Source organism: Hyaena hyaena, unplaced genomic scaffold, assembly GCF_003009895.1.
Source record: "Hyaena hyaena isolate Hyena2069 unplaced genomic scaffold, ASM300989v1 scaffold_55, whole genome shotgun sequence".
NCBI lineage: Eukaryota > Metazoa > Chordata > Mammalia > Carnivora > Hyaenidae > Hyaena > Hyaena hyaena.
Window position 1 is genome coordinate 2,253,088 of NW_024080687.1, and position 23,643 is coordinate 2,276,730.

General features: G+C 43.0%; 2 protein-coding genes across 6 annotated transcripts in view; one reads left to right on the forward strand and one right to left on the reverse strand.

Moving 5' to 3' along the window:
* Positions 1 to 11,995, reverse strand: part of RUNX2 (RUNX family transcription factor 2) — a 126,542-nt gene extending 114,547 nt beyond the window's left edge. For all 5 annotated transcript variants that reach the window (XM_039231169.1, XM_039231168.1, XM_039231167.1 and 2 more), the window contains exons 1-2: positions 11,555 to 11,995; positions 2,531 to 2,687 (exon numbers count right to left, since the gene is read on the reverse strand). In XM_039231169.1, the coding sequence (XP_039087100.1) occupies positions 2,531 to 2,687; positions 11,555 to 11,926 (529 nt within the window). In that variant the 5' untranslated portion in view covers positions 11,927 to 11,995. The remainder of the gene's footprint in view (positions 1 to 2,530; positions 2,688 to 11,554) is intronic.
* Positions 11,316 to 23,643, forward strand: part of SUPT3H (SPT3 homolog, SAGA and STAGA complex component) — a 554,087-nt gene continuing 541,759 nt past the window's right edge. Inside the window, exon 1 of the mRNA XM_039231173.1 lies at positions 11,316 to 11,444. The gene's annotated coding sequence lies outside the window, so the exon portion shown is untranslated. The remainder of the gene's footprint in view (positions 11,445 to 23,643) is intronic.

The following is a 23,643-nucleotide window of genomic DNA, read 5'->3' on the forward strand; positions in this document are numbered from 1 at the left end:
TTCAAAGGACTTGCAAAAGTCATCTGATAACCCATAATGTCAAAGTAAGCAGTGAAGTGACTCCCTTATAAATCTCAAACTGTTTTTCCTCTTCTAAGAATTTCTATTTCTACCACTGAAAAGGAAAAGTGTTAACATTCAAGAAACTCTGCTTTTCATTTTTTAACGCTACTCAAAATAGAAAATTTTAAATGGCTGGGAGAAAAAAATACAATGGTAGCAATGTGATGATGATCCAGGCTTTGTAACTTAGGAGGAATATAGAAGTGTGAAAACCAAAGAGGAAGCTGGAAAGAGTTTTTTAAAAAGCAGGTCAGGTACACAGGCAGGTTAAAGGGTTTCCTGCCACTGAAAAAAACTGACCCATTTTTTTTTTTTTTCAGTGACTGGTATCTCTTATCAGGGCTGTCTTTTTCCTCTTCGTTTTAGTTTGATTATCACTGTTTCCTTTCATATAACACTAATGCCATGATATAAAGATCTATTATTAGTGATAAATCAATTTTTCTTTCTCTCTCCACTCGCTCCCCCCACCCACCCCCAATCTAAGTCTCGAAGACAAGTCTGGACCAATTTCTCCATCCTGCCTCTGGCAGCAGACTGTAGCATTTCAGAGCCTCCACCAAGTCCCGGCTGCTTCAAAGGAAAAATCCCTACTTTCTTCAGTTAAGATCATAAGAAATATAGGGGGAGGGGGTCAGCTCTGTTTGGACATAATTACACTTCATCAAAAGAAGCTTTCTTCATCTTCCATGCGTGAAAAGTCTGCAAGCAGTTAAGTCTGTCTTTTTTTTTTTAAATATAAAAATTGCTATTTGGGAAACCAGCCAAAACTCAGAAAGCCAATATAGTAAAACAGTGCACACCCTTTGTTTCTCTTTGAAGTTTCTTAAATAAATATGTTGAGGGTTTACAAAGTACACTATCACTTTGCCATAGTTTCTACTCAAATTGATCAGAGAAAAGTTATGCAGCATCTATGTAATATAAAAGCAAGGTAAATGGAAACACTAGCTTGAATTTGCAAGGCATAGTGTCCAGTCTTTTAAAAACGGAAATTCATTACTCTAATTAAAAACAAAGTAATGTTACATAAGAAGAAAGATGCAATTCAGACCATTCAGGTAAATCATCATGTTCAAATTTTTCTTGATTCCTACCAGAAAAAAGAGAAACTTTTATTGTACTGTGGACCTGTACCAGTTAACAGGAAAAAAAAAAAAATATACACTTCACACTGCATCAATCAACAGTGAGATAGGATGTGTCTTTTTTCCTTTTAATGAAAGTAAACTAAATCTGATGCAGAGATAACCCCTTTAGTTTTGAGTCTACCAGAGGTTCTGAGCCTCATTTTATTTCAAACAAGCTTTCAGTGACAGTATCTCATTAGCATGCATCATTTTTTTTAAGTTAAAAAGTACAGCTTCTTGGCCCTGTTCCTAGAAAGTAAACTAAAACTACTCATCGGAAACAGCCCTGCTTGAATTTCCCTTATCAAGTTTTTACAATGGTAATAATATGACATCTGATCCAAACTAAAGAGCAATTATCGGACATGGTTTAAAAATTGATGCTTCTTATTTCCTAATTCAAACCTGGGTAGAAGTCCTTCCAAAGGTCGTTATAATTTATTTCACCTCTGTCCTAAGGTGATCTATTTTCTCTCCTCGTATCAAAACACTTAAAATAGAAATATTAGATTCAATAAATACATGAATGAACATAATACTTCTTCTCATGAAGGACGATTAAAATTCTCTCTACGGGAGAATAAGTAAATAAAAGGCAAAATGTTGGTTTCCTTAGAGACTATTTTCTAAAACATTAATCCCCTTTATGAAAATCCTACAAGAAATTATTTTCTATTTTATGATCTTTTTAAGGACTCCCAGTATTTGAATATGGATGTAGCTCGGAGAGACCTTCAAATAATGTGGGATTCAGAGTCTTAATCATTCGTGTGTCTAGGCAACTCTATATAGTCATTCTAACATAGGTAACACATCATTCTTTACAGCCTTCTGTAAAAAACTAGGATTTTTTAAAAAATAGACTCTTATTACAAGAGTAAGTTCAATCACCAGGAGGTAACATGGGATAGATAAGGGAAGAACATTACAGTGGTTGTCCTTGCTACGACTTACAACAAAGTTGATATTCTCAGGAAATTGATCCAATGCATTCTTTTTCTGTCTTCTCTGCCATTCAATTGACTCAGCCATTTGGCATCTCATAATTCAGAACTTGAACCTCCCAACTGTTCTCTCCACCTTATGTGCTCACGCCCAGCGGAATTAGGGACCAGTTCTTCTGAAAACACTGTTTGAATTTTCAGTATCATAAAACAAATGAAAAAGGCCTGAGTACTCAGAAACACACTCAACTTCATCTGAACATACTTAAATAAAACCTTCAGTGATTCTATTCAGCAGAAGAAGGTGCTGATTTTTATCCAGACTAGCCTCCATTTCCTCAGAAGATCCTAATGTGTTTATTCCACTATCAATATTAAAAATCAGAGACCTACCTCTTCCACTCCGGCCCACAAATCTCAGATCGTTGAACCTTGCTACTTGGTTTTTCATAACAGCAGAGGCATTTCGGAGCTCGGCAGAATAATTTTCGTCGTTACCCGCCATGACGGTAACCACAGTCCCATCTGGTACCTCTCCCAGGGCCACCACCTACATAAAACAGGAAACACAGCAGCAATAATGGCACATCAGAAAAGCTTAAAAACTGAGAATTTATTTCCACTGTAAATGATGTGTCTTATCAGGATTCAGTGCTCTAGTCCAGGAATGACAGACAGGAATGATGCATCTGCCTCTGGGTCAGGATATGCCACTTCAAACAGACCAATGTTCCAGGGTCCACCCATTTCAAAGGCAGCAAAAGTTTCCTTCATTTGTTGCTGGATTCTTCACAGAATACATGTACATTTTTATTAAATCCCCATGTTAGGCTGTCCATAGGAATTATGCCACAGCAGGAAGGCTGATGCCTCATCTGCCGATTGCATCGTACATATTAAGGCACCGCCTGTCTGCAGCCTGGAGCGCCCTGAGGTGTGGTCTCACCCAGATCAGAGGCTAAAAAAAGAAAGTCTGGTCAGCTCTATGGGAGAAGACATTCAGATGAAATCTCAGCATTCCTGACTATAAGGGAAGCCTAAATATGGTGTGGTATCCAGCACTACATTTCATCTCCTTACTTTGGGCTACACAATTGGCTTCTAATCGCACTGCAAATAATTACTGAATGCCCACTCTGGGGCGAGAGACAGACAAAGCCATCAAGACACTTGAAGTCTCGTGCGGAATAAAAGGTATCTGACAAGGATGAAAACAGCCACTGACAATTGAGTGGTATAGATCCAAAATATATCCCTGGCCAAACTTGATCCTGTCTTGTCCCATCTGCCATTTGAGAATGACACAGCTGCCTCCTTAATCTTCAAGAACAGCTAGCCTGCGACAGATGAACTCAGTCAAGTAAGGATCCAGATCATCAGTCTTTGAGGTTAATAACCATTTTCACTGCTCCAAGGCTAGGGATCATACTTTTAACCAAGGTCAGCTGACTTGCAAATGGGTGCCTCTGTTGACCAAGAAGCCTGGTAAGAATGCTGGTGCACAGCCTGCACGGTCACATAGACAGGCTATTCTTAAGCCATTACCCAGACCCCGCCCCTTGATGATACCCTTTTTCTCAATTAACTTCCAGGATCCTATATTCAGATTATTTCCGCCTCTTCCTCATTCAGCTTCCAGATGCCCTTGTGGTGACTAAGCAATGGCTCCAACTCTCTGATAATAGAGAGGAGCCCACCACTCTCTGATAATAACACCCACGTGCACTTGCCCGTCTGGCAAATATCCCACTGATCCTTCTGTGCCTAGTGCTGGCTCTCCCCGTTGTCGAGATTTCCACGAGGCAAACTTAAGCATTTAATTCCATGCTCCCAATACAATTTGTAAATACTCTCATTAAAGCAACTTTTTTATAGTGTGATAAAACAGACACTGTAACTATGCTTTAGGGCTGAGTTTTCCCCAGGCATGAACCCCCACCCCAGCCCTCCTCTACTACACTGTACTTTCTATTCCGGCCAGGCCAACAACCAACACCACAAAAACTTGTCTATTTTTTTTCCCCGCCCTTGCTTTTCTCTTAGACCATTTCCCAATTCCATTCCCTCTTTAGCACTTCGTTATGCAGCTTAAAACCCTAAGCCTTCCTTACAGAACCCACTTCCACAGCACCCCGCTATCCTCAAATGATCCTCATTTCCATGTAAACATATTAGTGATCTACCTACTTCTTTTGATACATTAGACCAAAGCTGTGAGACTCACTCCTGGGAAACCAGATTACAGATTGGAAACTACATGAGGGAAGGGTCTTCATCGCCTTGCTCACCACCAAATGCCCAGCGCCCAAACATCACCTAGCATGTAGTAAGTGTCAGGTAATACTTTTGAAATAAATTGGTCAAAGAGCTCCATAAAGGGCAACGCCTCCCACAGCCAATAATCTGTGAGGCTCTCAGCTAACACTGTAAGAGAGAGAACCAGTTAAAGGCTGAGTCAGCATCTCTCGGTAACAGCAACAGGCTCTTGCGACCGGACTAGTTTTCTGACACCTTTTTCTGTCCCAGAGAAGAGGGAATTGCCCACTATCTCACTGGTGACTCTGTTCAGTCTGAGAAATCTCCCAGGTCAGGGGCCAATCCCTGGAGGACATGATTTTCTCCCTGTATACTTGATCTAATGCCTCGGGGGGCTACTGAATAGAGGTAATGCTGTGGTCCCACTGGAGACAACGCGCTTTTCCATTTTTTTCTGTATTCACAGGCCAAAAGTGTGAACATCTGAAAATGCTGAAACAGTTGACCATGTTTGGCCAGTATTCATCTGAACGTTTGACGTTTTTTACACTCAGCATATTGTGTTTTAGCACCTGCCGTGTGGCTTTTGATGTCAAAGTAAATATGGAACCAGTAAGCATACTGATGAAGGCAGAAAGATTTGTACTGCTCAGGAAAAAAAAAAAACACGAATGCACCAAAAATCAAGAGGCCCCTCTTTTTTCCCACCTCTCTAATACATCTGCTATGATGTCACACAAATAACTTCATCTCCAGGAACCACAGTTTTCCAATATAAATTAGAAATAATATTTTTAAGTCTGTATGATGTAGAATATACTGTACAAGTAGAGTGTAATTGCAATGATGTTCTTTTTGTAAAATGAGGAGGCTAACTTCGGTTCTAAGTCTGCTGTGTACTAAACATGGGCTTTTACTTATAAGCATTCTGAAAGCATTCAATTGGACATGTAATTCTCTACTTCATGTCCTGAGATGGGTTTTTTTGTTTTGTTTTGGGTGGCTTTTGTTTTGTTTTGTTTTGTTCTTTTGGTGCTGTTGAGAGATAGAAGATGGCTGCTGATGGGTTTCACTTCTGTCTGGCTAAATTAAAAAAAAGAAAGAAAGAAAGAAATCTGCCCCAATATAAAGATTTTCAAGAGCTCTGGGACATTATTATTTTACTGCATATTTTTAACATAATGGACTTTTTTTACTTAGAAGAAAAGGAAAATTGATTCAATATGGAAAAATATGAAAGAAAAGATCCCTAAGAGTGAAATACACAAATCCACTTTTCTTTGCTTAAGCAAAATAATGACCATGTTAAATATTGGTATGTTTTATGTATTGCACTTAATAACAAGACAAATAGGTAATCACAAATTGTGTGTGTCTTCTATGAGGCTTAGAACTTGGCCTAAAAATGAAATGCTCACACAATGTGGTGGCAACTTCTCCTGTTATGGCTGAACTCTATTTTAATGGCTAAATATATTGGGGTTTTTTTTCCTACAATTCACTCTACCAAATCAGATGCCTAATATTTTTCTGAGGAAAAGAAAAGAGGGAGGGAGTTTTGTATTTGACTTGATATCAATCAGAAGTATAATTATATGTCAGAGGGTTTAAAAAAAAAAAGTAGATCTCTGAAGCTAAAAAGTCTCCCTTAGAGATTCTCAACTGTGTTTATCTAAAAGAAAACCAAAAGAATCAAGAAATTTTTACACATTTCATCTGTACCAAACCTAGCAACGGAAAACATTTTAAGGGGTAGAAAGCAGTCAAAAATCGCTCTTTAACTAGTTAGGAGTAAGCACACATTAAAATCTGTTTCCATATTACCCAACACAAAAGATCCATTCTGCAAAGAACAGTTTGTGATGAAATCTTGACAATTACATTTCTAGGTGTTTTTAAAATATAAAGTCTACAAATTCAAGCAACTTCAGGCAGAAGAAGGAAGCAATTTTGTGTCTTGACATTTTAGAACAGAGAAAAAAGTTCCTTTATTTAGCACACCTCACTATAACTAGCATTTAAATCATATGATACGTAGCTTGTACAAAATATAGTAAAAGGGTACTTAACTCTAGAAACTACTGAAATTTTGTATGAGGCTCCTTATGACTAAATCTGTGAATTACCCCAAAACAGCAGCAATAGAAAATTAGCTCAGACCCTTAAAATTGTTTTTGTGGTCTTTCTGCATGGAAATTAAAATTGCCTATGACATATCCATGGACAGAAATCTAGTTTTAGCCAATCAATTGCTCTTAACAGACCAATATCATTTGGCACATTGTACTTGTGGCAAAATTGAAATATAATTACCTTTCAAGATAAAGTCTGATCAAATCTTTCTTTGGAATAAAAAGATGTAAGGGAGCAGTTGCAAAAAGGAAAACTTTCATTCTTACGGCAATTATTTAAAGATAACTTTAAACTAGTAAAACATTTCACAAATGTTACAGTGAATATTTAGAATTTAACCTAGAATTCAGGAAAACCCGACTGAATTGTAGAGAAAAAGGAAATGCGATATAAATACCATTTTAATACTTAAAAAAATATATGTCAAACAAGAATTTGATGGAAATTATGTCAGTATAAGCTAAGAATTTATGTGCCATGTATCAAGCTGGTTTAGATCATCTAACAATGAATGATCTAACATTTTGAAAGGAGACAAACAGCAATGCTAAAGGTGAGGAAATAATAAAAGATATCTTAACCATGCCTGTTTCCAAATAGAAGTTTTCTTAATATTTCTTAAAACGTTATTTTCAAATTGTTTCAATTATCTTTTACATATTCAGTCCTAAAATGTTTAATTCTTCCTGCATATAAAGGCAGAACACAAAAATGCATCTGTCCTCACACAACTTGAAATCTATTGTAATTTACATAATTCTGCCTAACAATTCACAGTACAGTTAATAAGGTTTTAATAGATTTAATAATCTGTTTTCCTTTGTTTGGGTATAATTACATTCAAAAAGACACAAACAGAAAACCTAATCATTACATACCTTAGGAATATACAACTCCCTAATGTCAAATATTTTATTAGTTGCATACTTGTTTTTGAAGAGAACAATGGCCAATGATGTTGAAAAAATCATTTTCAAATAGAAATTGCTCCATCATCTTGAAACTCTACGTATGACAAATACTGAAAGGTATCATTAAACATATAGAATTAACTATGAGCAATAGATCATATAACTAAAAACTGTGTTTTCTTTCTATAACATTGCCAGAAAAACATATGATACTGGTAAATATATAGTCCAGTGTTCTCTAACTTAAAACAGCACAATTGTCTTGCACCACTTTTAGTTTTAAAGTATACATCTGGACTTAAAAGTTCTGCATAGTGTTTCAGCTTGAAGCTATTTAAAGCAACTGAGTTATAAACCCTGAACACCAGACATCATGGTGAAAATGCTGACAGACCCCTGACTGTAAGGGTGCTACTGGATTTAAGGCTGACATGTTCTCTCCACTATTTCTACCAGACCATTAACTAATGAACTGAATTTGCAAACTTTTTTTTTTTTTTTTTTTTGGTCACCAGAATTATCTAGGACAGAAAGGGCATGGGATCCTCTAATAGTATCCCTTAACTATTTTAAGCTTTCAGTGAGATACACCTGAAAGAAATGTTAAAAATATTTATTTCCATTTCCTTGACACCTGGAAGGACTGAACATTACAAAACTGCAGAACTTTGTTAAAAATATAATACTAATAAACAACTTTGCGTATTTTAAAACGTACTGGTTGTTTTTGCAGTTTTACATGCTGCATATAAATAAATCATAAGTATTCTTGTGTAATCCCAAACAGCATCAGATGAACAACACTAATAAGTTACTTATGTCTTAACAAAATACACTGTCAATATCATTTTGAAGCATTATTTTAAATTAATACATCAAAACATTGACGTGTATTGAATTCATTTGATTCTTTACAACGCTGAGTTCAGTGTCACAGACATAAAACATGGACTCAATATATATGTTGATTTGAATACCAGATTTCTCAACAATTAAGTTCTGTATGTGTTTTTAGGTATGTTTACCTACCTACTATCTACCCAACACTTACTTACTTTGTACATATGTGCTAAATATGTACATAAGTACATATAACTTACTTTGTACATAGTGCTAAATATGATAGCCAAATTGCGGTCACCACTTTTAAAACTGAGACTTCTTCATATTATTTCTTCATTGCAGATGTATTTGATTATGTTACAAGGGTGCAGAAAGTGTACTGATCTCGGGCTTTTATCTCAGAAGAAAGGTAAAGAGAGATTCTTTTTACTAACATTCAGATGAAAACAATAAAAAAAATGTCAAAATCTGGATGTTCCAAATCTCTACACATCTTTTAAGCAGAGACAAAACTTACATACTGAGTGGATCTCAGCTATCACCTCTGCCTAAATTTTGTTAAATACAGGTATGGGGGTTGGAGAACACAGCAAATTATGTCTTAGGTTAACTCAATTTATTTTTCAATTGATACGAATTAAAATGCTGAATTTAATATGGTCATGTATAATCTATGGTTTGTTTACTGGTCAGAAGTAAAACCGCTGTGTAATTAACAATAGGGTGATGAGTAGCAAAGAAAACACTTTATTTTCAAAATAATTTTTAAAGGGTGGTAGTGAGAAAATCTAAAAATAACCGAAATATCTGAGAATAGCTCAAACACATTGCATTCTATCAAATTCTATGCAAATTCTTTGCCTTCTACCAAAAAGATCATTTCTATCCAGAATTCCAAGGCTCGAAATCAATTCAGGACCATAAAGGTAGGAAAACAGTTCAAGACAGTTATACCTTAAACACGGTTAGCAGAAAAAACGGAATGTAGAATACCAAACATCTAAACCCTATCTTTTAAAATGTAAGTACCTACCCATCTATTTTCATATAGCCTGACTTTGAATGCCTGACTTAGCATTATGTAGACAAAATATCTACTTATTTGTACTTGCTGTTTTCACCCAGGTTTTTTTGTTTGTGTTTTGAGGGGTCTGGGCTGGGGGGAAGGTGGAAACAAATTTCCACTCTGCTTAAGGTGAATTAGAACATTCTGGGCCTGTGGACGATGAATGTTGTAAAAGGTATCTCTTGTACGGAAATTCGAATTTCTACAATTCACATACATTCTCAGCTTTTCGTATTTCAAGGAGGAAAACATTAACCTACAAAATGGGAGGTTTATAAAGGGAGAACTGGAACAGTTAACACACACACACACACATACACACACACACACACACATTTCTTGAACCAACAGCAAAATGAAACTTGCCCCAGAATGCAACATCCCCTTTCCTTAACAATTCATTCTGATTTCTGTTCTGATGTAAGACCCAGCTAGATAACCAGTTCTAATTGACCTGGACTCCTCTTTCTTTCCACCCCACCCACACACGGAATCTGAATTGGTGCATGGGGCGGCGGCGGGAGGGGGGTGATCCACAACTGGAAACTGCCAGTGGCCTGTGGGAGTTTGGCCCCAGGGTCCACAGTGGCGGGGTTGGCACGATTCCTCACTACCCCCACTCTCACCGCCCCCTCCCCCCCCCCCGCGTCCCCGTCCCCCGGGCCTTGCTTACCCTGCTCTCCATGGATCCCAGAACCCAGGGACCCAGGCCCACCTTAACAAGTTCAGAGGCTAGACAGGGCGGAAGTGTCTTCCTGGGAGTGCTCTCCTCCCAGTCTGGCTCACCGCCCCCTCCATCTCAGGCGTCCAGCCCCGCGAGTGTGGACGGCCGGGTCATCCGTTTCCCCCATCAACCCGGTGCGTGCCCGGCCCTAGGGGCTCCGCGTCTCCCGCTGGCAAGGGCCGCCCGGGGAAACCTACACTGCGTTATGGAGAACCATCGGGCTACTGCGAGAGGCTCGGGACCCTGCACCCCCAACCTGCCGAGCCGCTGCCTGCAGCTCCGGCTGCAGACACCCGCCCTCCAACTAACGGGCCGGCGGGGCGGGCGGAGGAGGCCGCGGGCGCGCCGGGAGCGCTCTCAGGCCTCCGGGGTCGCTCCTCCGCGCCCGGGCCGCCAGCCGGGGCGTCCCACGACCTTTCAGCAACAGAAGGGCCCTCGGAGATTTAGGTCCTTTAAAAGTACCAATAAGAGAAATCCGCAAACTTTCACCTCTGCTTTCCAAGTGGGAGAGCCAAAGGCATTTCACAGGTTCCCTTCATCCCTCCCAGGTGGGGCGAGGCGGGAAGCTGGGTCCCGGCTCCCAGAGGCGGCCCGAGCCCCCGCCCCCTCCACTGGCCTGCTCCCCGCACTCTGGGGTCCAGCGCCCCGGACTCCTCCGGGCGCGCGGCGACCCTGGCGGCCCCGCCTTCCTCCCGGTAACGGGAACTGGCGCGGGTCTGCGAGCCGAGCGTACGCCCCCGTCCTGTCTCCCCCTCACTCGCTCCCAGAGTCCCTAGGTTCGCCGGGGACCCTCTTGGACACCGGTCAAGCGGCCCACGCGCCGCAGCCGGCACCCGGCGCCCCGCCCCGAACGCGAACGCCCGGCGCCGGCACCCCACGAGCACTGGGCCCCCGAGCCCCGGAGGGGCCGCGGCCGCTGAGGCTCCGGCGGGTTAGAGAAGGGGGCGCCAAGCCGGGCCGAGGGGCGCCCGGCTGGGAAGGGACAGGGTAGTAGCGCCTGAGACCCCCGAGGAGGGCGACGCGGGCAGCCCGCGTTGCGGGGAGAGCGGGCTGCCCCGCGTAGTAGACGCAAGAGTCCCGGAGAAGGAGGCCGGGGCTCCTCACCCCTGGGGAATGGGGGCGGGGTGGAATAAGCCGGGGTGGCGGCGCCAAGAGTGGGCACCTAGGGGCCCCTCTTAGAGCGAGGGGAGACGACTCAGAGGAGTGGGTTAGAAAGTGGGGGAAATGAAAGGATAGGGGGTCAAGGGCCAAGGCGGTGGCTGGCGGCACAGGTGGGTGAGGGAAGGATCCGCGCGGGCTCACCCTGCCCGGACGCTGCCGAGGGATCCGGAGGAGCGGGGCCAGTCGGGGGTCTCTCGGGTCAGAGCCACCAAGGTAGGAGGCCTCAGAGGCCGTCCGGGCCCCGGCCCCCGCGGGTATGGAGACGCGGGCCGGCAGGTCCCGCGGCGCCCGGCCGGGGGCGGGGGGCGGCCGCAGCGTCTTACCTTGAAGGCCACAGGCAGGGTCTTGTTGCATCGCCAGTGCGAGGGCAGCACAGAGCACAGGAAGTTGGGGCTGTCGGTGCGGACGAGCTCGGCCGGGTGGTCAGCGATGATCTCCACCATGGTGCGGTTGTCGTGCGGCGGCCGCAACCGGGGCACGGCGGCCGCCGCTGCCGCCGCTGCCGCCGCCGCCGCCGCCGCCGCCTCCTGCTGCTGTTGCTGCTGCTGCTGCTGCTGCTGCTGCTGCTGTTGCTGCTGCTGCTGCTGCTGTTGCGCAGCCACCACCGGGCTCACGTCGCTCATCTTGCCGGGCTGCAGGCTGCTGGAGGGAGGGCTGAAGCGCCGGCTGGTGCTCGGATCTACGGGAATACGCATCACAACAGCCACAAGTTAGCGATGTGGCCGGGGGAGGGGGAGGAGGGTGGAAATGAGGGGCGAGGAGGAGGAAATTGGGGGGGTGGAGGCGAGACGGGGGGAAAGGGGATGGAGGTGATGGGGTCGAGGAGGTGAGAAATCAAGTTCGATGAAGCCGACTGCCGGGAGGAGTCTGACGGGGGCCAGCGGTGGCGATGCAGAGCAGTCGGCTTGGCGGGTTAGGAGACCCGGGAGGCGCAGATCTTGCTGGAGCCTTTGGAACGCCCGCGGTGGCAGCTGAGAACCGGCGCGGGGACGTGTGTGGCCTGGGGAGGCAGGGGGCTTCAGTCTGCAGCGTGGAGTGGGGTCCCTTGGGGCACCGCGTCCTGGGTGCGCTGGCGCCCCCTCCCAGGTCGAGTCCAGCGGGGGAACCGAGTGGGTTCAGTAGTCCAGCCCCGCCGCAAGCATAGCCGCGCGCTGCCCGCCACCGCCGCGCCGCGCGCGCAGCTACCCAGCTGCAGTCGTCCGCGCCGCCGCCGCCGCCCGCCCGCCCTCCCGCGCTGCTGCCGCCGCCGCCTCCTCCGCGGCGGCCTCCGCTCCCCCCGCGCCGGCCGCACGCTCAGATTCCTCCCGCGGCGGCTGCCAGCCCGGCTCCCCTGCTCGGCTCCTTCCTTTCCTTTTTCCTCTTCTGGCCTTGTCACGGCCACCTCCTTGCATCCATCCACTGGCTCCTGCTATTTGCAAAGCTCCCCTGACCCTCGCGCGTCGAGGTGCCAGGAGGTAAGTCGCGGGCAGCGGATCTCGGGGCCACGGATCTCGAGCCTGCGAATCGCAGCCGCTGCCGCCGCCCGCCGGCGGAGAGCAGGAGCCCCGGAACGCAGCGCGCAGCTTCCGAGCCGGGGAGGCAGCCCTGGTCAAGGGGACTCTCGCCTGATCGCGTCCTCTCGCTTCTCCCCCGACTCAGGACAAGGAACCCCCTCTTGGTCGCACGAAGTTGAAGCTGAGACGCCAGAGAGCGGCCGGCTGCACTGACTGTCTTTATTTTTCGTTGTAACTTCAGGAGAGGAGGAAGGAAAATTCTTGAGTGTCTGTGCTGACTTCTCGGCACTCTTCACCCTTCCCCCACCCCATTCCCCCCCCCCCACCTCTGCCGGAGCGGCTCCCAGGGGAAAAAAAAAAAGATTTTGCAGGGTTTGGGTGCCTTTTAGTCTCAAGTGACACAAAAAATTGGGGTGGAGGGGACACTTGTCAAATAGATTTTAGAAACTCAAGTGGGTGGCTCGACACTTTTTCCTTCTATATTCAAACTTGTTCCTAGAGAACAAGGATGAGGTTTATTTTTAAGGACTGGAAACCTGTCAGCTGGATGATTAAAATAAGTTGCAAAAACCTTGCGGGGGGGGGGGAAGCCCTAGCAGTTTTCCATGAATTGCAATCTTTTATTAAGTCTATTCTGCATCTAAAGCTAAGACTAATATCTTAACTTTCTTCCCCACTACTCCTGGAGGAAAAAAATATAAAAATACAAAGTAAAATATCCAAAATGCTTCATTGGCTATTTATTTATGTATTTATTTCCCAGTGTGGGTTAAAAAAGCGACTTTGGATCCCCCAAAAAGTTGTGGTCGAGAGGATGAAGGAGCGCGGGGAAAAAAAAAAAGCGGCAGTTTTACCTAAAATGTGGTTTTTGGAGGCTGGGATTTCTAATGATTAGGTTTTTGTGGTTTATATAGACACGACTCTGGCTAAGGCGATCATTACGCTGATGAGAGTCAGAAGCACGTGGGTGTCTCCGACCAGCCTCAAATTCGGAACCTTCAAAACAAATAAAACAATGTGCGGCGCCCGCAGAAGCCGGGAAATCCGCTTGAGGCTCTTGCACCCCCAAAAAGGGGACAGAGGGCCGTTTCCCTTCCTGGTTGTGTACTGCTACTTTCCTTGCTTACTGTCAAAACTCCTTTAAACCTCCCAACGCCTGAAGACGTGTTTGCGAAAACAGTCCTAGTTGCCAAAGCTTCCAAGATTCGTAATAGCGTAGCTGACGCGATAATACGTGATTGTATAAAATAAATGAAAAATTACAACGCTTCCCTCTCGGAGTATTAAGGAAGATAGTCGTCACTCTTCCCCCCACCCCCCACCCCCCGCCCCCCCATCTGATTGAAAACAATTCACGTGCCCATTAATTGACGTTTTTACTGCTCACTCAGCGCGAACGCCTATGTCACCCTGGTAGCGACCTGCCACGACCCTCCCCCCTGCTTTTTAAAGCCTGGCGTCCCCTTGCTGAGCAGGCGCACGGGGTCTGCGCCTTTGAAGGGGGCCTGGCAGGGCTTCCAGGGCGTGTGGGAGCTGCAAAGGGGACCTGGTGCCCGTCACGAACTGGGGAGCCCATTTCAAGGGCAAAGGGAACGTGGAGGGCTGTAGGGATAGGGCTGCGACACCGGGATCGCCCTTGAAAGAGATGCGCCGGCGATAGAAGGCCCTCAAACAGCTGGAGCGGAGGTGGGGGGCCCAGGTGGTTGGTTAGGCGTGGGCCCTCGCGGGGGTAACGACGGGGTTCAGGGGACGCTGCTCCGTCCTTCCTCTCTGGGGCTTCATTTTGACCTTGTCTTGATCCATTTACTATTCCACGCCTCCCTCGTGCGCAGTTTTCTCTCCCCGTTCCCGCCTCTCCCCCACATCCCCCCACAGACGCGAGCCTCTTCGCCGCGCCCCTCCCGCCTCCTCGGCCTCCCCACGGCCGGGGGACACATTCTGCATCACCAGCGATGCCACCCCCCCCCCCCCAAAAACCTACTCACTGCCCCTGGCCTACAGGCTTGCCGACCCCACCCCAGGCGCGGAGAGAGTTCGAGAGAGCCCACTGATGGCGATGAACTTGATGCGCAGCGAGGGACTGAGCGGTCTCCTGCGCGTGCGATTTTTAATTATCTTTTCCGTCACAGGGGAGAGCTCTAACCCCGGGCACCGCCGCGCCGCGTGCGCGCACAGGGTCGAGTCTTCCCCAGCAGCTGGCGGCGGTTACCCCTCCGAAAAGAGAGAGACCAGAGTACATCCATTACCCTCCTACCTTACACACCCCCTCACGTACCCTCGGACCCACATTCTCGCACAGCCACACGCTGACACTCATCGGTACACGCGCGCGCGCGCACACGGGGCTTGCTAGCTTTTTTTTTTTTTTTTTTTTTGGTTTGGTTTGGTTTGGTTTGGTTTGGTTTGGTTTGGTTTGGTTGCCCTTGAGCGGGAAGGTTTTATTTTGGGTATGTTGTACCACTGTCTTAATAGAGATGCCTGACTTGTTTTGTTTTGTTTTGTTTTGTTTTGAAATATGTAAGGGCTTCAAAGGAGGGGGGAAGTTACAGAAGCTGTATTATTTCTGTAATCAAAGGGAGATAGAAATTCATTGACTAACTAACCATGGTGGGTGATACGCAGCCTTCTCTGGGGCTGTCCTCCTCCCAGAAGGAAGCCATGGAGTAGGAAACTCCCAGAAAATTTTAAGACGCTAAGTCGATATTTCAAATATAGACGACCAGATGGACTTTTTGAATAAAAAATTCTAGGGCAGTTAGAATTTAAGTAATCATGTTGGGGAATTTTCCTCCCTTTCTCCATATCTGTTCCTTCCTTTCTTTGTTTTACACAGTAAAACATGGAGGCCTCAGTGGTTGGGTACCCTGACTGGTGATTTTAAGGGCAATTTAATCAATGGTGAATTATTTATTTTAATTAATCATGTCTGGTAATTTAGCTTCACAGCCTTCCTTGGGCATCTTCCTTCCATTTCACATTTCAGTGGAACTAATATAAGCAGCTCTTGGAAGTTACCAGTCTTGGATCCCTTAAAATATCCTACAGTTATTTATAATGTGGAAATGAAATTTTCCACTGAATACCCTAACATCGTTTCAGGTATCTGGCACAGCAGATTTTCAGTCTCCTTTCAAAAATATCCTCTTGCTGAACGTTCACACTTTCAGCTGGAACTGACTGAGCCTGGAACTCATGATGTCTTGGCTCAGAGCATTATACTTAAAGGAAGAAAACATTTTTACAGACCCCTAAACGGAACCTCTCTTGGTAATAGCAGGCACATAGGAAAACCATGAAATTTTTCATATGTGTATTTTCTGCTATAGTTTGCATGATCTCACTCTTGGGTTCAGATTTTCTTCTATTCCAAAATATTCAGAGCAAGTCACTCACTAGATTCCTATTCCTATTCAGAAAATTCATGTTTTCTGTTGTGTGTTATGGCATACGAAAGAACATACTTTTCTGAAAATGTACGTACTCCAAAAGATACAGGCACATTTCCCCCCTCCATCTCCTTTAATATTCAGTATAACTGTTTAGTAACAACACCTGCCAATTCTGACTTTTCAAACAAAATGAGATGTAAAACAGTCAGCTTATTTATCTAGCCAAAGAACTGAATTCCCCAAACCAGGAACAGAACCCATGCTTCTTACATTCAGATTTCATTGTATAATCCCCATGCATTATTTAAAGATACTTCTTCTTGGTGAAAAGTAAAAAAGTCACTGCAAAATCTTAAAGTGGTTTTCAACGGACCATCTAATAAAGTGGGATGGCCTTTCAGATATACAATAGAAAATCACGGACATATTGTTGATCCATAAAGTTTTGAATGCGTCATATGGGAAAACCTTATAAACAGAACCATCTTTACAGAGTTTTCCTTTGGATTGTGATTGAACGAAAGCTACCCAGCCCTCAAAAAAACAGCCCTGCAGCAGACTAGGAATTGTCTTACTATAGCCTTTAGGCCAAATCTGGCCTGACACCTATTTTTATAAAACCCACAAGTTATGAATGATTTTTGCATTTCCAAATAGTTGGGGGAAATAAAAGAAGAATAACATTAAATGAAAATGATATGAAATTCACACATTAGTGTCCACAAATAAAGTTGTATTGGAATCCAGCTATATTCACCTGATTTTGTATTTGTCTGTAACTGCTTTCACCTAAAACAGCAGAATTAGGTAGTTGCAGCAAAGATTGTATGGCCTGCACAGCCTAAAATACTTAATGTCTTTTTTTTTCGCAGAGGACGTTCACTAATCCTAAAATAAAAGGGATGCAGGAACCTGGTGGAATTGAACCACAGAAAGGAGGATATATTAAAAAATGTATATGCAGTATGTATGGAGGTCTGGATTAGCTTTTTTTTTAAAGTGAAAAATGCTTCTTTTAACTTACTCTTTTCTGTACAAAATGTTAATCAATTAGACTAATTTTTTTTCCACTGAAGAATTTTGCGTGTGGCAGAACAGAGAGAAAAGAATGAGGAGTTAGTGCTTTTCCATGAGCCCTTTAAGAAGCACTGTCTAACGTATGTCTGTAAATCAGCATCTTCCTGGCCCTTCAGAGTAGGAACAGGTTAACTGCACAGATGAGAAAGGAGTAAAGGAACTTCCATGTAATGTGAACATGAAAAAATTAGTGAAGACTTTACAAGGTTTATTCCATCTGTTTTGCAGATGATTACGCAGGACACATAAACGAGTTTACCAAGAATTTTCTGGTATATAATATTTTCACAAGTCCTACATAGGCTTTTAAGACAGTTAGCTTAATAATTTAAGTGATCCCAAAGCTTTCTGACATATTTTTCCATTTTAATTTTTTATAGTGAAATGCTATATGATCTGTTTTAAGCTCACTCAATTTTTTCCCTTTGTCAGTGGACCTATAATAATTTGCATGCCTGTAACAACAGTCGAAATGTTTGTAGTGGAGGGCTTAGCATCAGCAATCTTTCCTTGTTGTTCTAGTTAGCATTCCCACGGGCCCTTTTCGGGCATTTATGAGAGTTCAGCATTGTCATAAAAAGGCTGACACTTCCCACATGATCTTCCAGAACCACACATGGAGCACCTTTCTAACTGCTTTTCAGGAATGGCACTGACTAAAGTAGCATATATTGTATTTGGTTAAAATACCAATCCACGAAACAACACCTTATTTACTGGAAGAGATCAATGTAATTTATAAAAATGAATCTAATTTACTATCCAGGGGTCAGAGAAATAAAACTGATTTTCCCAAATCAGCCCTTTGGTACTTTGGTGTTGGCAATTGTTCTTTGGCAGTAGTGGAAGTAGTGGACTATTACATGTAAAAGTTTACGGAGATCTGTGATGAAATATCTAGGAACACCCTAAAATGAAAGGTTCCATGGTAGTATAACCATTCTTTTTTTGACGTGCTTGCATATGACCTTCAAGGCACCGAGGAGGGCGGCTGTCCAATCCTATTCCCACTGACCAGTTTCACTTTAGACTTCGGGTTGGTGGCTTAAGCCATTTGTCCCCTCCTCATATGCCATCAGGGTAAGAAATGCAAATCAAAATATTTCCAGTCTATCTCACAAAGCACAAAAGTCATTTGTACAGTGTAAGAAATTCAAATTAAAAATGAGAGAGGTAGGAAAAAGAGAAAAGAAAAAAATACCAAGAGTCCAGCGTGGAGCCGTCAGCTGCAGTCCTTAGGTGGGGCTGGCTCTAGGTTACCATGTCAAGTGTCTGGCTCCTCAGGGCTTTATACTCAGAAAATACATTCTTCTTCCACCCTAGCCATGATCAAATTCTATATACAATGATTCTTTCATCTCTTTTGACTTCAAAGGATTCCATTGAATTATCTTTTTTGGTGGGGGGGGGGGGGAGGATCTGTTTCTCAACACTTTTCTGTAAGTCACTGTTTTTCTTCCAGATCATTTTCCTTCTCTAGATGTGCCATTAACAAGTGATTGCCTTTCCGGTCAAAATTCATACTTTTTTACCTGCTCTGTGAAAACGGATCTGGGCCTTTATTTGTTTGTTTTTAAGTAGGCTTCACACTCAGTTTGGAGCCCAATGCAGGGATGCTGAGAACAAGACCTGAACTGAGATCAAGAGCCAGAGGCTCATCCAACTGAGCCACCCAGGTACCCTGGATCTGGGCCTTTTAAATATTTATCCTTGCCAGCTTCCAACTCCATTTTAGAAGAACTATCTCCAATTCTATTTAAATAAAATATGTTGCACACATAATGCACTTAGAGCCGTATTATCTTTCATTTCTGTAAGTATACCTGTGGTGTTAAGTTACATAGACTCTTATAATAAATCAAATGGATTATTAAATCTTTACAAGAGTTTTGTAAGAGATAATCTCTATTTGTGTCACTACATAAGTAAACCTTTACCTAAGTGGAAAAAAAATGTAAGACCAAAAGGAAAAAAAAGCTTATTTGGTCAGTTTTCTATCTTCTGTCAATACAGTTCTCTTTCTATTCACGTCTTTGGCCAGAGAACATATTTATGTCCATCTCCTGAGTAAAACCTGTATGGTTTCTGGTGACCAGTTATGAGACTTAACTATGACACTTTGGTTCTTAGGTGTTCTAAAATAGATTTTTCACATGCCTTCAAATCAAACTCCTTACTTAACTCTTCCTAGCAAGTCCTAATTAGGATTTTGACCTCCAGATTTAGATGTACGTGGCTAATCCACAAATCTAAAACCCTAGTAGGTGACACTATTTTCATTATCATCAAATAAGAAAGAAGCTGATGAAATGTTCTAGATCTTCATCCGATATGCTTACTTTAAAGCTTATTCTTCTCCGAGACTCCTGAAAGCGTGGGTTGCATCTAGTTGTTTCATTGAATATAGTCTGTTTTCCATTTTTAACTGGCTTCACTGCTATTTATCCTTGTTGAAGTTTACTATTACAGCGTGCCCATAACTGCAAAAATGGAAACTACTTGAGGTGTTATAACTTATTCTATACTGTCATTCAAGATTTAATCTTGGCTTCTCTAAGGCTGATAATAGTGGTTCATACAAAAATAAATGTCTTTTTTCAAAGGCATCTGTGATAAAACTTAAATTGTAAAAAATATATTAATAAGGAGAGAATTACTAGAAGTATAATATATAAGAACTACAACTCATCTTACAGTTGGCCTTGAAAATTGAAAGTCTTAAGTCTTTCAATTTTTAACTTTGTTTTGCAAGCATTTACAAACTCAATCATAACAATTCCTTCCGGGCAAAGATCTGGCAAAAACATTCAGTTCAAAGCCAAAGTTTCTGTAGAATATTTCTTGCCAGTGTTAAAAATCATAAAACCAGAAGAAAAATAGTTGGAAGGTTGCTTTGCACTTGTCACTGAAAGAAGAGGGGAGGCATATATCTAAATAAATTAAAGTCTATGGGCACCAAGGTGGCTCAGTCGGTTAAGCATCTGACTTCAGCTCAGGTTATGATCTTGCAGTTCTTGGGTTCGAAACCCCCTTAGGGCTCTGTGCTGACAGTGTGGAGCCTGGCGCTTGCTTCGGGTTCTGTGTCTCCCTCTCTCTCCACCCCTCCCCCGTTCTCACTCTGTCTCTCTCTTTCTCTCAAAAATAAATAAACATTAAAAAAACAATCTTTTAAATAAATAAAGTCAAAGCAATTCATCAGTAATTTGTATTAGATGTATATGAAAAGAAAAATTAGTCTTCATTCATTCACTTCACCCTTGAAACTGTCGTATTCTGTGAAAAACCTATGTGGCCCTGATCATTTTCATTAGGTGCTCAGTTTTTCGAACTTCTCAGTTGGAGAGTATGCAACTTGGAGCCACTGAAAGAAAAATCTTTCAGAAGGTTTATATTGGATTGGAGACCGGTCTCTTCCCTTTGAACTCCCTTCCAGGAGCAAAGCAACAGGACCGTATTTGAACCATATTTCTTCTCAGCACATCTTAGAAGAGAGGGTAGAGCTGCAAAATGGGAAGTGCCCTGAGACGTCTTTTTAACTAACTCCCTGTAAAACTTTGAACAAGGGCTCCAGACCAACATGTCCTATGGCCTCACAGAAACTTCCACTGGAAGATTTAATCCATAGATCCTCAAAGTCAATATGCCCAATATAGTCAGCTATTGTTTGGAGCAGAAAAAGAGACACAGTACACAGCACTTATTTTTTTTTTCTCTATCTTAGGTTGTAGTATCACCATACACAGGATTCTGAGTTCCGTAACGGTAGGTACTATGTTTGTCAGATTCATAAAAAATCTGGAACCACACCACTGAAGAAGTCCAGGCAATACCATCCCTAGTATATTCCATGTGTACACAAGGTGAACAGAGTCCCTTGGTATAATATGGCAGCCTTAGATAGCCCCTGCGGCTACCATAAGGCCTAACATATGGTATATCGGTATATATCAATATACATCAGTTGATTGAAGGAATGAATATTTCCCCTTAGGCAGAAACTTGGGGATTATGATAAACTAATCCTCTCCATCATTTTCCACTTTTAGTCTATAATTCTACTAATGCTATTTCCTGAATATCATCCCTACCTATTCTCTTTTCATCCTCAGTACCACTGCATTTATTCAGGCCTCTACCATCTTGAATCTCAACTACAATAGACTCCTAACTTGTCTCCTTGCCTCCATTCATGCTCATCTCCATCTCAGTACATCCTCTGCATTGCCATATTAAATACTGATGAGATTGTAGAGCACTGGGAACTTTCTTACATTTTGTTGAGAATGTGAATTGGGGGGAAAGACTTGGGAAAAAAGTTTGGCAATGTCTAGTAAAGTTGAAACTGCAATGCACTCTGTGACTTAGCAATTCTGCACCTAAGCATCTACCCTAGCTATAAAATGCATAGGAAAAGATAATATGTGTATGTTATCCTAGAATAAGGAAGCGAGAGGCTTGTGCTTGGAGGCAAGGGGGCACAGCTCCAGCCACCTCAACTTGTGCTGTGTCCTGTGTGCTCAAAGATCGATATCTCAGCACTGATGCTACGGTGGTAGTCTTCAAACCTGTTATGATGTGGTCTGCAATAGTATTTTTTAAAGTTTATTTAGTTATTTTAAGAGAGACAGAGACAGTGCAAGTGGGAGGGGAGGAAGAGACAGAGAGAGAGAGAGAGAGAATGCCAAGCAGGCTTCACTTTGCCAGCACAGAGCCCAGTGCAGGGCTCGAACCCATGGAACCATGAGATCATGACCAGAGCCGAAACCAAGAGTCAGACCTTAACCGATCAAGCCACCAGGTGCTATGGTCTGCTATACTAGTGAAGAATATTCATTCTGCTTTATGAAAAGAGAGAAACAAATAAGGATGATAAATGAAACAAAATATAGAAGCTAGTAGCTTATGAGACATGTTAGACATGAAGGCAGGAAAGCATATGTGTGCTAAACATCCATTGGTAGGGTTAGAAGGTTGAAGGGCATTAAATATTCATCATATACTAAATATACATGAAGTACTCAATATTCATAAGATCTTAAACTGGTATCCTATTATTGACAACAATTCTGGCCCATGTGTCCTCTGCCCAATAACTGTGACCGCTCCTCGCTCCTCAGCCTAATTGGCAAGCTACAACTGTGGCCAGATGTGCTGTAAAATATATGTATATTGGTTCTAGGCACCTTCCTTATGCAGAGCAGTCTTGCACAAACCTCAGCTCTGGCTTGCATCCACATTATCCAGACGAGTTTGATACATCAGAGAGAGAGGCAGGACATATGAACTTTGCATAATTCAGAATTTAAGTAGTGTACTTCTTCCACCCTGTTTGCACTCTATCCTAAGTGTATTAATCTATACCATCTCTATTCCCTTGCTTCCTCTTCTGTTTTCAATTAATTCAATAAACTGTGATTCGAGAATCTTAATGTGGTCTGTAAGCCTTTTGTTCAGTGGCAAATAGCTTGTCTTAGGGTTCTCAGAGGCTACTATTGCATCAGAATAATTTCCCACATAATGCTGGGTTACATGTATCTCTATAGGACATGAAAATTTTCCAAGGGAACATACAGTTTTAAGAATTTCCAAATCCTCCGGGTGCCTGGGTGGCTCAGTTGGTTGAGTGTCTGACTTCAGCTCAGGTCATGATCTCAAGGTGTGTGGGTTTCTGTGCTGAAAGCTCAGAGCCTGGAACCTGCTTTGGATTCTGTGTCTCCCAGTCTCTATGTCCCTCCCCTGCTTGTGCTTTCTCTGTCTCTCAAAAATAAATAAATGAAAATTAAGAAAAAAAAGAATTGCCCAGCCCTCAAATTCATGTATACCCCTTCCTAAAAGTCACCTCCCTGGGATCCCACTTTCTCTCTTCAAAATTCCCCTTTTCCCTTCATAAAAGAAAAGATACGTCCGGGCCACCTTCCCTTCCTATTGTGCTTTGGCCCATGGCATAAAAAAATCTCAGAATCTGCCACTCAGAATCTCCATTATCGAGATGCTGAAAGCATCACATCACTCAACTCATTAAGAGTTAGCATTTCCCAAAAAAAGGTGTAACTTTCATATTCAATAATTATTTCTTAAAAATTGTAATGTATGCTGTTTTCAGCAAGTATATAGTATGGTGATAATATTATAATAATTCAAACTACAGGAAATATTTTAAGTTTGAAATTGTGGACCTAGAAAGCTTAACAATTTGCTATTTCAATTAATGTACCTATTTTTGCTTCTGAGAAATAGCCTAGCATGACTAATAGAAGACTTTAAAGTGTAGGGACGCCTGGGTTGCTCTTCATTTCAGTTAAGTTGGTTAAGCAACCGACTCTTCATTTCAGCGCAGGTCATGATCTCATGGTTTGTGAGACTGAGCCCTTCACTGGGCTCTGTGCTGACAGCATGGAGCCTGCTTGGGATTCTCTCTTTGTCCCTCCCATCCTCATGTTCTGTCTCTCAAAA